Raw genomic sequence first — 12,571 nt, 5'->3', positions numbered from 1 at the left:
AATTTCACCATTGTCCAATTTTCTTAGTCACCTTTGCTAAATAAAAAAGTTAAATCTAGCCCTGACTGATATAGCTCAGTGGGTTCAGTGTCATCCAGCAAACCAAAAGATCACTGGTTCAAATCCCAGTCAGAGCACATGCCTGGGTTACCAGTCAGGTCCCTGGCTGAGGGCGTATGAAGGGCAGCCTATTGATGTTTCTCTCCCTCTTTCTCCCTCCCTTCCCCTTTCTCTAAAAATAAATAAAATCTTTTTAAAAAGTTAAATCCATGCTTTACCCTACTTTTTTATCATGCTTAGTTAAAAAGCCAATCACAAAAGACGACATACTGTATGAATCCAGTTTTATAGCATTCTTGAAATAACAAAATTATAGAGATGGAAAACAGATTAGTGATTTCCAGAAGTTATGGACAGTACAGGGGAACAGAGTCGGGGAGACTACACATGGGTAGAACCAGGAAGATCGCTGTGGCAATGGAATAGTATTGTATCTTGATTGAGGTGATGGTTACATGCACAGACACACGCACACACATGCTCAGGGATCAAGGTGAAAGGGAGAGTTGGCAATGAGGTTCATACCGCGAAAGATGTCCAGGATGTGCTTTCCCACATACCAACAGATGGTCTCAAAGTTGGGGAACTTGAAGAGGTCTGCTGTGCTCAGCCGCTTTTCAATTTCATAAGCTCTGGAGGAAGTAGGCACAACAACAATGATAAGGATCTCCTTTATTGAGCACCTACTAGGTATCAGCTATTGTTCTGAATCCTTTGTATCCATTATCTCTAATCCTCACAACTACCCTATAAGATCCTACTTTATGGGTTACGAAACTTGGGCTCAAAGGTTATGTGACATGTCCAAAGTCACATAACTACTAAGTGAGGAATAGGTATTCATCCTCACACTGAATAGCACCAGGAACCGGTATCCATTCCTTTCTGATCATCTGGTCTCCTGCAATGCTGCACTCCACACTGTACCAGAGAACCCAAGGACTCTAGCAATTGGGAATAGACAACTTAGGGTCACCATAGCCTCAGGACTCACTTGAGCTGCATTTCGATGTTAAGGCTGTGTAAGAAGTTTCCTCCAAAAGCAAGGCAGTCCACAGGGGTCAGCACAGCATGGATCCATCCTGCCATGCAACAAGGCAAAATCAGAGCCGGAAGACATCTCCACTACTCACTCGGCTCAAACACAACCCAGCTCTAGCAGTCAGCGTGGCAATAACTCAGAACATTCTAAGTTCCTCTGATTCAGAACATTTTAGGTCCCTCCATTCTCCCAATACCCATCCTGGCAAAGTCTGACATCATTATAATCCTGAACTGGAACAATCTATGGGGTTAATAAACTCCTACATCCCTCCTCACCACTTCAAAATCTTTATTGCCTCATCCATCCTCTCTCTCGTCTCTAAGAAGGGCATCACCTCCTTGCCAATGACTACCCCTTCTCACTCTGCCCTAGATAAAACAGAGTTACTGTGTTGGGCAGATCTGGGTTCAAATTCTGCCATTTCTAACTGAATATCTACTCCACAAGCCAGTTCTGAAGCATGCACCTAAGTTGGAACTCCATTCTCCTTGTCCTTAACCCTATATTACCTTCTGGAACCTTCTGCTTTCTCTCCTTAAATATCTCTCATATTCACCTCCCCTTCTCCATCCATCCATCCTACCAATGCTTTGGTTAGACACCTCATTATCTACCACCCAGGCTACTTTCAACAGCTTCCAAACTGGCTCCTCCACACCAGCAGTTTTAAGGTATGCTCCAGGGAACCCTGGGGGTCTGTGAGACTCCGAGCATATCCAAGGTCAGAACTGTGCTCATGATAATACTAAAGTGTGATCTTTTTCATCCTCATTCTCCCACGAGTGTACAGTGGAATTTTCCAGAGGGTGTATGACATGATATGACAATGCACAGAAGCAGATTTGAGGATCCAGTTGTTTAAATGTTTTTGTAAACATTTAAAATATTTGCAAAAATGTAAATATTAATCTCACTAAATTTGGGGGGATTTAAAAGTTATTTTTCATGCAAATTGTTATACTAATATGTAATGGGCTTATTACTATTAACTCTCAATGATTAAGAAATATTTTTAAATTTTCTGTTTAATTTATAACATAGTAAATATTAATATAAACCAAAAAGTAAAAGCTCTTTTGGGTCCTCAATAATATTTAAGAATATAAAGAGGTCCTGAGCCCAAAGTGTTGGCAAACCACTGCTCTACACCAATCTCAATCTCTGAAGTCTACCTTTCATGTCCCAAAGCAAAGTGATAGATCTAAAATACAAATCTGTCCATGTCATCCCCTGCTCAAAACTCTTCAGTGAAATGTCCCCCTACAGAAGAATTAATAAACGGCCCTATACTCATACAATGGAACACTGGGAAGCAAGTAAAATGAACGAACTTCAGCTATATGATTCAACATGGATCTCACAATATTCAGGGAAAAAAAGCAAGTTGAGAAAACTATATCTTAAATATGATGATTCCGCTTCTATAATATTCAAAAATATGTAAAGCAATATGATATATTGCTTAACGAGGCTCCCTATATAATAAAGAGATCAAAATTCATAAGAATGGTCATTAGCAACTTCAGGACAATGGCCACCTCTGAGAAGAAAAATGGTAATATAATTGAGGAAATGTATACAGAAGGCTGCAAATATATTTGTAACGATTTATATTTTAGTTAAGTTATAAACACAAAAAATGTTCATTGTATTATTCATATTTTTGGTACATCTGAAATATTCATTAAAAATTAAATAAAACAAACTTTTAATGGTCTCCAGTCACTTCTAGGTTAAGTTCAGCCTGCCTACCTTTTCAACTTCATTTGCTCCCAGCCCTTGAGCCCTTGATCTTCAGGGTCCTGTATCCACAAACTGTACCACACAGCCTTGCTTCATTTCCTTATGCCTTTCCCTATGTCTAAGATGTCTTTCCTGCCTTTCTTTCCTCGGTCAGTCCCTACTTACCCTTCAGGTATCACTCTTCTGAGATTTTAACAAACCGCTGGCTAGACTAAGTGTTCTTCTCTGTGCTCCCAAAACTTCTGGTGAATACCTCTATTATGGCTATGAGAATATTATGCTGAAATGGCCTATTGAATGTTTGTCCCTAGCACTGAGCTGAATGTTGGGGCAGACAGCAGACACTCAACTCTTGTGGAACTAAGCAGATTGCACCAATTTGTGAAAATTTCCCCCAAGATGAAAATTAAACCAACTCAAATCTCTAATAGGGAAATTCAATTCACCAATCAGTTACCAAGTGCTCAGTGTAGAAAAAGCATTATGCCTGAGAATAGAAAACTATAAAAGAGAAAAGCAGATGGATATAGGGACAGTGGGGGTGACTTGCCTCACTATATAGTAAACATTCTACAAAACCAATGTAACCAAATCAATATGATGTTGATATATAAAACTGCTTCAATGAACAACATGCTTAAAACAAACAAAAAAGAAATGGAAAGAAGATATAAACAAGAAACATGGAAATATTGGAACTGAAAAATACTATATATGAAATAAATAAAGCAAGCAAAGGGCTCAACAGCAGAATGGAGACAATTGAGAAAAGAATCAGAGAACTTGAAGATAGTACCTAATATGAACAAGAGAAAGGAAACAGACTGACAGAAAGAAAAACTCAGGGACCTGGGACTACAACAAAATATGTAACATTCATATAATCAGAGACCCAGAAGAAGAGAAGTTAGAGTGTTGGTTTGAAAAGGTATTTAAAGAAATAATGGCAAAAGATACAAACCTATTCATTCATTCAAGAAATTCAGTTATTTTGTTTGCTTTTTTCATTTGTTGATTATGTTCCAGTTAAAGGTGAGGTCATATGGTATTTCTCTTTCACCGCCTAGTGTATTTCACTTAGCATAATGCTTTCCAGATCCATCTATGCTGTCACAAAGGGTAGGAGCTCCTTCTTTCTCTCTGCTGCATAGTACTCTGTTGTGTAAATGTACCACAGTTTTTTGATCCACTCATTTGCTGATGGGCACTTAGGTTGCTTCCAGCACTTAACTATTGTAAATTGTGCTGCTATGAACATTGGGGTGCATAGGTTCTTTTGGATTGGTGTTTCAGGGCTCTTAGGATATAATCCCAGCAGTGGAATTGCTGGGTCAAAAGTCAGTTCCATTTTTAGTTTTCTGAGGAAATTCCATACCAGAGACATTGAAATTAAGAACATTCTAACAATAACCAGAGGGGAGTGGGGAAGGGACAATGGGGAAAAGGGTTTTCAGGAACTACTATAAAGGACACTTAGACAAAACCAAGGGGGAGTGTGGAAGCAAGGGAGGGAGGTGGGTTTCGCTGGGGTTGGGGGTAGTGAGAGGGGGCAGACAACTGTAATTAAACAACAATAAAATATTTTTTTAAAAAAGAAAGAAATTCAGTGAATACATATAGTATAAACTCAAAGAAATCCATATCATACATTGCTGAAAACTTTTTAAAAGTAAAAAGTATCAAGAAATGACCCTCATGGGGGGGAAACCAACTTGAATAACAGTTAAATGACAGTTGAAATCTCACCAGAAACCACGGAGGCCAGAAGGAAGCAGCACAACATTCTTTAAGCACTAAAAGTAAAGAACTATCAACCTAGAATTCTAGAGCCAGCAAAAATATCCTTCAGGAATGAAAGGAAAATTAAGACATTAACAGATAAAGAAAACTAAGAGAATCTGTTGTAAGCAGACTTACCCTGACTATAAACAGAGAGGAAATGATCAAAGAAGGAATCTTACAATACCAGGAAGGAAGGAAGAAAAAAGTGAAAAATCTAGGTAAATAGAACAGATTTTCCTTCTCTTGGGTATTCCAAGTTATGTTTGATAGTTGAAACAAAAATTAAAACACTGTGTTATATGGTTCTCAATATATACAGAGGAAGTATTTAAGACAAATACATTATAAATGGGAAGGTTAAAGGGATGTGAACAGAGGTAAGGTTTCAACTCTTGCCTCCAGCTGGTTAAATGTCAATTAAAATGGCAATACCTGTAGACTGTGATAAGACAGATAGATATAAAACAATACTAGAGTAACCATTAAGAAGCCTATACAAAAACTGAAGCTATAACTCATATAGAAATTCAAGGTACCCAGAATAGCAATAATAATCTTGACAAAAAAAGCAACGTTGGAGGGTTAACACTTCCTGATTTCAAAACTTACTGAAAAGGTACAGTGAGACACTGTGATACTGTCATGAGGATAGACATATAGAACAATGGAACAGAATTCAAAGTCCAGAAATAAACTAATGTACCTATGGTTATTTGATTTTTTACAAAGATATCAAGATAATTCAATAGGGAAAGAACAGTCTTTTCAAGGTGTCTGGAACAACTAACATCCACATACCATAGAATGAAATTGGAATCTTGCCTATCATATACAAAAATTAACTTGAAATGGATGAAAGATCTGAAGAACTAAAACTATAAAGCTCTCAGAAGAAAACACAGGTATAAAATCTTCATGAGTCCAAATTAGGCAATGGTCTCTTAGATGTGACACCAAAAGCACAAGCAAAACAGATAAACTGGACTCTTGACCAATGTCAAGAACAGTATCAACAAAATGAAAAGACAACAATCAGAATGAAAGAAAAATATTTGCAAATCATATATCTGATAAAAGTCTAACATCCAAAATACATAAAGAATATTTATAATTAAAAGACAAATTACTAAAAGACTGGGCAAAGCTTTTGAATAAACATTTCTCAAAAAAATATATACAAATGTCTAGTAAGCACATGGAAAGATTCTCAGCATCAACAGTCATTAGGGAAACACAAATTAAAATCTCAAGGACATACCACTTCACACCCACTAGAAAGTCTATAATCATAAAGACAGACAAGGACATGTGTTGGGAGGATGTGGAAAAATTGAGACCCTCATAAATCACTGGCCAGAATGCAAAATAATGCAGCTGCTTTAGAAAAGTGTTTGGTAGTTCCTCAAAGAGTTAAACATAGAGCTACCACGGGATTCGGCAAACCCTCTCCCAGGTATATACTGTATTTTTCAGACCATAATATGAACCTAGGTTTTAGAGGAGAAAAATAGGAAAAAAATTTTTTGAAGTAAAAAATGTGGTAAAATATTTAATAACATAAATAACATAATATTTCACCAATGTAAATGTAAACAGAACTCAACAGCAGCATTAACAACCATTATTCCTCCCAAATTTGGTGGGGGTCGGGGGGGCTGAAACAGTGCATCTTATAGTCCAAAAAATACAGTACCCAAGAGAAGTGAAAATATGTTAACAAAGTAACTTGTATATGAATGTTCATAGCACCATTAATCATAATAGCCAAAAAGTAAAGACAATCCAAAGAACTACAAAAGGATGAATGAATAAACAAAATGGGGTATATCCACACAGTGGACTCATTCATCCATTTAAAGAATGAAGTACTGATATGTGCTATAACATGAATGAACCTTGAGAACAGTATGCTGAGCCCTGACTGGTGTGGCTCAGTGGGTTGGGCATCACCCCACAAATGGAAAGGCCGCTGGTTCAATTCCCAATCAGGGCACATTCCTGGGTTACAGGCCAGGTTCCCAGTTGGAGGAGGGCAAGAGGCAACTGAGAAAACAATGTTTCTAGGTCTGTTTCTACCCCCTTCCCCTCTCTCTAAAAATAAATAATTTAAAAAGAAAAAAAAAACAAGAAAAGGAAATAGCATTATGAGTGAAAGAAGCCAGATACAAAAGATCACCTATTGTAGGACTCCATTTACATGAAATATTCAGAATAGGCAAATACATATACAGTACAAAAGTGGCTGACAGGGACTGGTGGGAGGGAAGAATATAGAGTGGCTGCTAATAAACACAGGGTTTCTTTCTAACGTGATGAAAATTACATAGCAGTGATGGTTGCATAACCCTGTAAATATTTTTTTAAAACTGAACTGTACCCTTAAACATGGTTAAGTTTTATGACATGTGAATTATGTCTCATTTTTTTTGAAAAGTATATTTAACTAAATGAAAATGAAAATACAATGTATCAAAATATGTGACACAGGAAAATCAGTGAGTGGGGAATTTATAGCACTAAAAGCTTACACTAGAAAACAGGGAAAGTCTAAGATCGATTATCTAAGCTCCTGTCTCAAGACTGGAAAAAGGAGAGCAAAATAAATCAAAAGCAGGTAGAAGGAAGAAAAAACAAAGATAAAAGGAGAAATCAGTGAAAATGAAAACAGAAAGACAACAGAGAAAATCAATGAAACAAGTTTTCTTTAAAAAGTTCAATAAAATTGATAAATCTTTATCAGTATTTACACAGAATAAAAGAGAAGGCACAAATACCAGGAATGAAACAGAAGATCTCACTAGAGAATTGGAAGACAGCAAAAGGATAATAAAGAAATATTATGAACAATTCTACACACATAAATTTCACAACTTAGATAAAGTGGACCAATTCCTTAGAAGCATAGACTATCACAACCCCCCCATTATGAAATAATTTGAATAGCCTAATAAAGTTTAAGCAAATTGAATGCTAATTAAAAACTTCCCCCAAAAGAAATCTCTAGGTTCATGAGAACGCACTAGAGAATTCTACCAAACGGTTCGAGAAAATTTAACACTAATTCTAAAAACAAGAAATTACAAAATCAAGAAAAATCTAAATAAATGGACTTACAGTGATAATGGAAGACTAAACATAGTAAATATGTCAACTTTTCCCAAATTGAGGCAACTGGGATGGCTTTTTCAAAATACACACACTCAGATCCCACCCAAGACCTACAAATTCAGAATTCTAGGGGTGAAGCCTATGCATGTATTGTTTAGGGGAAAAAGACACACCCTCACCCCAGCCTGCAAAGCCAGACCCCCAGTCACTATCCCTATGTCATAAGGCTTAGAGTCCTATTCTCTATCTGTGCACCAAGTTGCCATCAGACTAGTGCAAAGCAGTCTATCAGCCTCCTCCAGGGCCTCCCTACCAGTAACCTTCCCAAGTGACCATGCTGCCCACTAGCCACCGTGTGAATTTTCTTGAGGTTCAGTTCTGAGCCTTCAGCTGATAAGAAAGGGATAACCCACATAATCAGATCAACACATTATGGGAGGTGGTTGGGTCTGGTGCCACAAGCTTTCTTCCTCTTCCCACCCTCCTCAAACGCTCCCAGAGGGGCCCGGGGAAGACCTGTAGGAATGAAAAGTGTCTGTCCTTGCTTCACGGAACATTTGTAGCACTTGTCCACCTGGTCCCCAAAGAACATCTCATCCTGGTTAGAAGAGCTGCTCCAGCACTCAAAGAGAGTCAGGTTGGCATTAGTTGGGCGGATCAGATAGAAGATCTTCTCACCCTGAAACAAAAAGAGGTTGAAATGCCTAAAACACCAGACTTTCCAGGAAGGTCTCCAGGGGCGTACCCAAAAGGACATTCTCTCTCCCATGCCCCAACACCATGTAGTATGCCAGCATTTTTCCCAAAACCCATCCAAGAACATTTCTATGTGGATTTGGAAAACTTTGAAAGGTGCTTTTTCACTTTAAAGCTTCTATAAGATTGACAAAAATAATTTAGAAGGGTATTTCAAACAAAATTGTTCAACTTAGCACAAATGTACACCAAAGGGTCTTGTTTTTGATGCAATGCCAAATGAAGAATGGCCTCTATAGATGAAAAGATCAATACTACCAGCCCTAAGAGAATTTAAGGCCACATTACTGATGAGAAGAAAATTGAATTTGCCTAAATGCATTTGCAGAGAGTATTCCTTCTTACACCTGCAATCAAAGCTAATAAAAGTTTAAAAGTTCAGTAATCGCCCAAGGACTTCTGAAAGATTTTATGTTAGGTGATTATCTGTTAAAAGAACATTTTATTTCCTAATTATGTTTTGCCTGGATAATCACCAGATAGATAATTTGGCAGAAAAAACACAAAAACCCACTAGCACAAAAATATCCCCAACCCACAGCTTGACTGCTTTAATATTCCATGATAAATTTCAATGCAGAAAAGCAACAACAGTAGAAATTATCTATTGGACAATTAGAGAAATTTGAATCAGATCTGTAGATTAAATAATAGTATTATGTCAATATTAATTTCCTGATTTCGGTAACTATACTGTAATGCCCCTGTTTAAGAAATACATACTGAATTATCATGAGATAAAGGGACACGTCTACAATTACTCTTAAATGTTTCAGAAAAAATATATGTAAATCCATTTTATTATATTTGTTTTAGAGAAAGAAATAATGTAATAAAACAGTAACATTTGGAGAAACTGAGTGAAGGACACACAGAAATTCTTCCTATTATTTTTGTAATTCTTCTATAAAAAATAAAAAGTTAAATATAACATCTGCATAATAGCACTTTCTTTTAAATGCTCCAATGTTTTCATGAGAAACCAATGGAAACAACTAGTTCAGGATTGGTGATCATTTGGACAAGAGCCATATCTGTTTTCTGCTCCTTCCTTGGCATTTCTGATAAGAAAACTAAATAATATGACCTGTGGTGGAAAACAATCAAAATTACTTAAGAAATTTTTTTCCAGACCTCGAAAATCCTTTATAGTTATTAGCAATTGATATGCTAATTACAAAACTGCAACAACTAAAAGGGAAACTGTATATAGAAAAGTTGACATTATCAGGGCACATGCCTGGGTTGCAGGCCACGGCCCCCAGCAACCGCACATTGATGTTTCTCTCTCTCTCTCTCTTTCTCCCTCCCTTCCCTCTCTAAAAATAAATAAATAAAATCTTTAAAAAAAAGAAAAGCTGACATTAAAAAAAAAAAACCTTTTAGCCCTGGCTGGAGTGGTTCAGTCAGTTGGGCATCATCCCACAAACCAAAGGGTCCCTGGTTCGATTCCTGGTAAGAGCAAATGCCTGGGTTGCTGGTTCAGTCCCCTGGTTGGGGTGCATATAGAGGCAACCAATCGATGTTTCTCTCTCACATCAATGTTTCTCTCCTTCTCTTTCTCCCTTCCTTACCCTCTCTCTAAGCAAAAATAAAACAAAACATTAAAAAAAAACTTTCTCATATATGCTCTATCTTGATAGTGGTGGAATATACAATTATACACCAGTGTGGCAATTCATCAAACTATACATTTAAAACATTAATCTTATGGTACATAAATTATACCCAATAAAGTTGGGGAGAAGGGAAGTTTCTCAAGTTATCAGGAATTTGTACAGTAAATATGGATGTTTCCATACATAGTGTGGTAGGAGTATATTATATTTTGGTTCAATTAAGAGATAATAGTTAGCCCTGGCTGGTGTAGCTCATGGGATTGAGTGCTGGACTGCAAACCAAAGGGTCACTAGTTCGATTCCCAGTTGGGACACATGTCTGGGTTGTGGGCCATGTCCCCAGTGTGGGATGTGCAAGGGGCAATGACACATTGATGTTTTCCTTCCTCTATTTCTCCCTCCTTTCCCCTCTCTCTAAAAATAAATAAATAGCCCTGGCTGGAGTGGCTCAGTGGATTGAGCTCCAGCCTGTGAACCAAGGGGTTGCTGGTTTGATTCCCAGTCAGGGCACATGACTGGGTTGTTGGCCAGGTCCCCAGCTGTGGACATGGAAGAGGCAACCACACATTGATGTCTCTCTCCTTCTCATTCTCCCTCCCTTCCCCTTTCTCTAAAAATAAATAAATAAAATCTTTTTAAAAATTAATAAAATCTTAAGCCCTGGCTGGCGTAGCTCAGTGGATTGAGCACGGGCTGGGAACCAAAGTGTCCCAGGTTCGATTCCCAGCCAGGGTACATGCCTGGGTTGCAGGCTATAACCCCCAGCAACCGCACATTGATGTTTCTCTCTCTCTCTCTCTCTATCTCCCTCCCTTCCCTCTCTAAAAATAAATAAATAAAAATCTTAAAAAAAAAATTAATAAAATCTTCACCTGAAACAAACAGGATGGTCCTAGACCTGACTGCCTCCAGAAGCCATATCCATTCCTACCTTGAGCACATGGTACCAGACGGAGGTGCCGCCAAAGTCAATGTGAAAGTCTGTATAGCTATCCCGCACACTCATGAGGCAGTACTTCTGCACATTGGGCCTCTCAAAGATACACTCCTCCGGCCACAAGTTCTCCACCCACGAGAGCTTCCGAACAATCTTGGGTGTCTCCACAAGGTTAGAAAGCCTAGCAAGGAAGGAAGGTAGAGCAGATGTCAGCTGATTAGGAATTGAGGTTGAAGTCTGAATAAAATGCCTCCTGTCCCAGAGAGAGTCAGATAAGACAAAGATGTTCTATCCACAGAATCCCCGGTGGTACATAGGACACTTATTTCTGTAAGTCTGGTCAACATCCTCATTCCAATCAGCTCTAGAAGTCCCAAGTCCCAGCTCCACAGCCTTCCCCAGTCAAAGGCAATCACTTTCTCTACTATATGTTCATACTCCCCCAACTCAGACCCACTTAATCGGCACTAGGTTTATAACAGTTAATTGTATTGTTCCCACCTCATAGTGTCTTCTCTATGAGGAAACATTAGAGAAACTTTTCTGGGCTCAGTTTCAGGTAAAGAAATGTTTCTCCCAAACATCTGGCTGTTTTTATCATATGTGAAACCACAAATCTTATAATATTGCATTCCCTTCTTTGTTCTGACCTTCAGGAAATACAGTGAAAACTCTACAATCCTTCACCAACTATCCAGACATTTATACATGCATTGTATGTACAGATCACCCAACACCTTCATTTTCCTTTTATTCCAATTTTCTCTTTTTCTCCCCTCTCTGCATCTCGATAAGCTGCTTGAAACAGTCTTTCAAGATGAAGTGAGGTATACACAAACACAGGCTTTTTAAAACACCTTCAGGGTAACTTTGCATGTTAAAACCAACAGCAAGGGTTCAATATTATCCTATAGTTATTGTAAGATGTTGCCATTGAGGGAAACTGGCTGAAGGATACACAGGGCCTCCTTGTACATTATTTTGCAACTTTCTGTGAATCTATAATTATGTCAAAATTAAAAGTTAAAGAGGCAAACAATCATACAGTAAGCTTCCTAAGTGCAAAGGATATGTTATGATTTTGGGGGGCTCTCCCACAGTTCTGAGCACAGAGAAGACTACATATATCTATTGAGTACGAGTCCAGATAGAATCATTTAATGGTCATAAGCCTTTTTTCTTCTTTTTCAAATCTAAGAAACCTTATCCTCAAAGAAGCTACTTGGGGGTAATTTTAGTCAATCTATTTCCAGGGACAGAGGACCTATCCTGGGAGTTAAACAAGTGACTGTGCCACATTCTAAATATCAGAAGGTCTAAGAAAGCTATCCTAGTCTTGAAGGAGATAAAAATTAATTGACATAGCTATTATATAATCTACCCAATGCTAGAAACTGTAAAGGAGAAATATGATTTAGTTGTTACAATATGAGCATCTACCCTAGAAAAATATAAACCAGCTCCTCATCCCAAAGGAAGAAACCACCAGCAGGAAGGGAACACCAATACATACTAAGTATA

At 37.8% G+C, this 12,571-nt stretch overlaps 1 protein-coding gene across 4 annotated transcripts in view; it reads right to left on the bottom strand.

Moving 5' to 3' along the window:
• Positions 1 to 12,571, bottom strand: part of PHF8 (PHD finger protein 8) — a 94,686-nt gene that overhangs the window by 52,322 nt on the left and 29,793 nt on the right. For all 4 annotated transcript variants that reach the window (XM_045832993.1, XM_045833002.1, XM_045832977.1 and 1 more), the window contains exons 7-10: positions 11,045 to 11,231; positions 8,255 to 8,417; positions 1,055 to 1,142; positions 586 to 692 (exon numbers count right to left, since the gene is read on the bottom strand). In XM_045832993.1, the coding sequence (XP_045688949.1) occupies positions 586 to 692; positions 1,055 to 1,142; positions 8,255 to 8,417; positions 11,045 to 11,231 (545 nt within the window). The remainder of the gene's footprint in view (positions 1 to 585; positions 693 to 1,054; positions 1,143 to 8,254; positions 8,418 to 11,044; positions 11,232 to 12,571) is intronic.

The sequence above is a fragment of the Phyllostomus hastatus genome, unplaced genomic scaffold (assembly GCF_019186645.2).
Source record: "Phyllostomus hastatus isolate PE091 unplaced genomic scaffold, TTU_PhHast_1.1 phas_contig_10, whole genome shotgun sequence".
Classification (NCBI taxonomy): Eukaryota; Metazoa; Chordata; class Mammalia; order Chiroptera; family Phyllostomidae; genus Phyllostomus; species Phyllostomus hastatus.
This window is presented reverse-complemented; position numbering and strand designations above follow the sequence as displayed.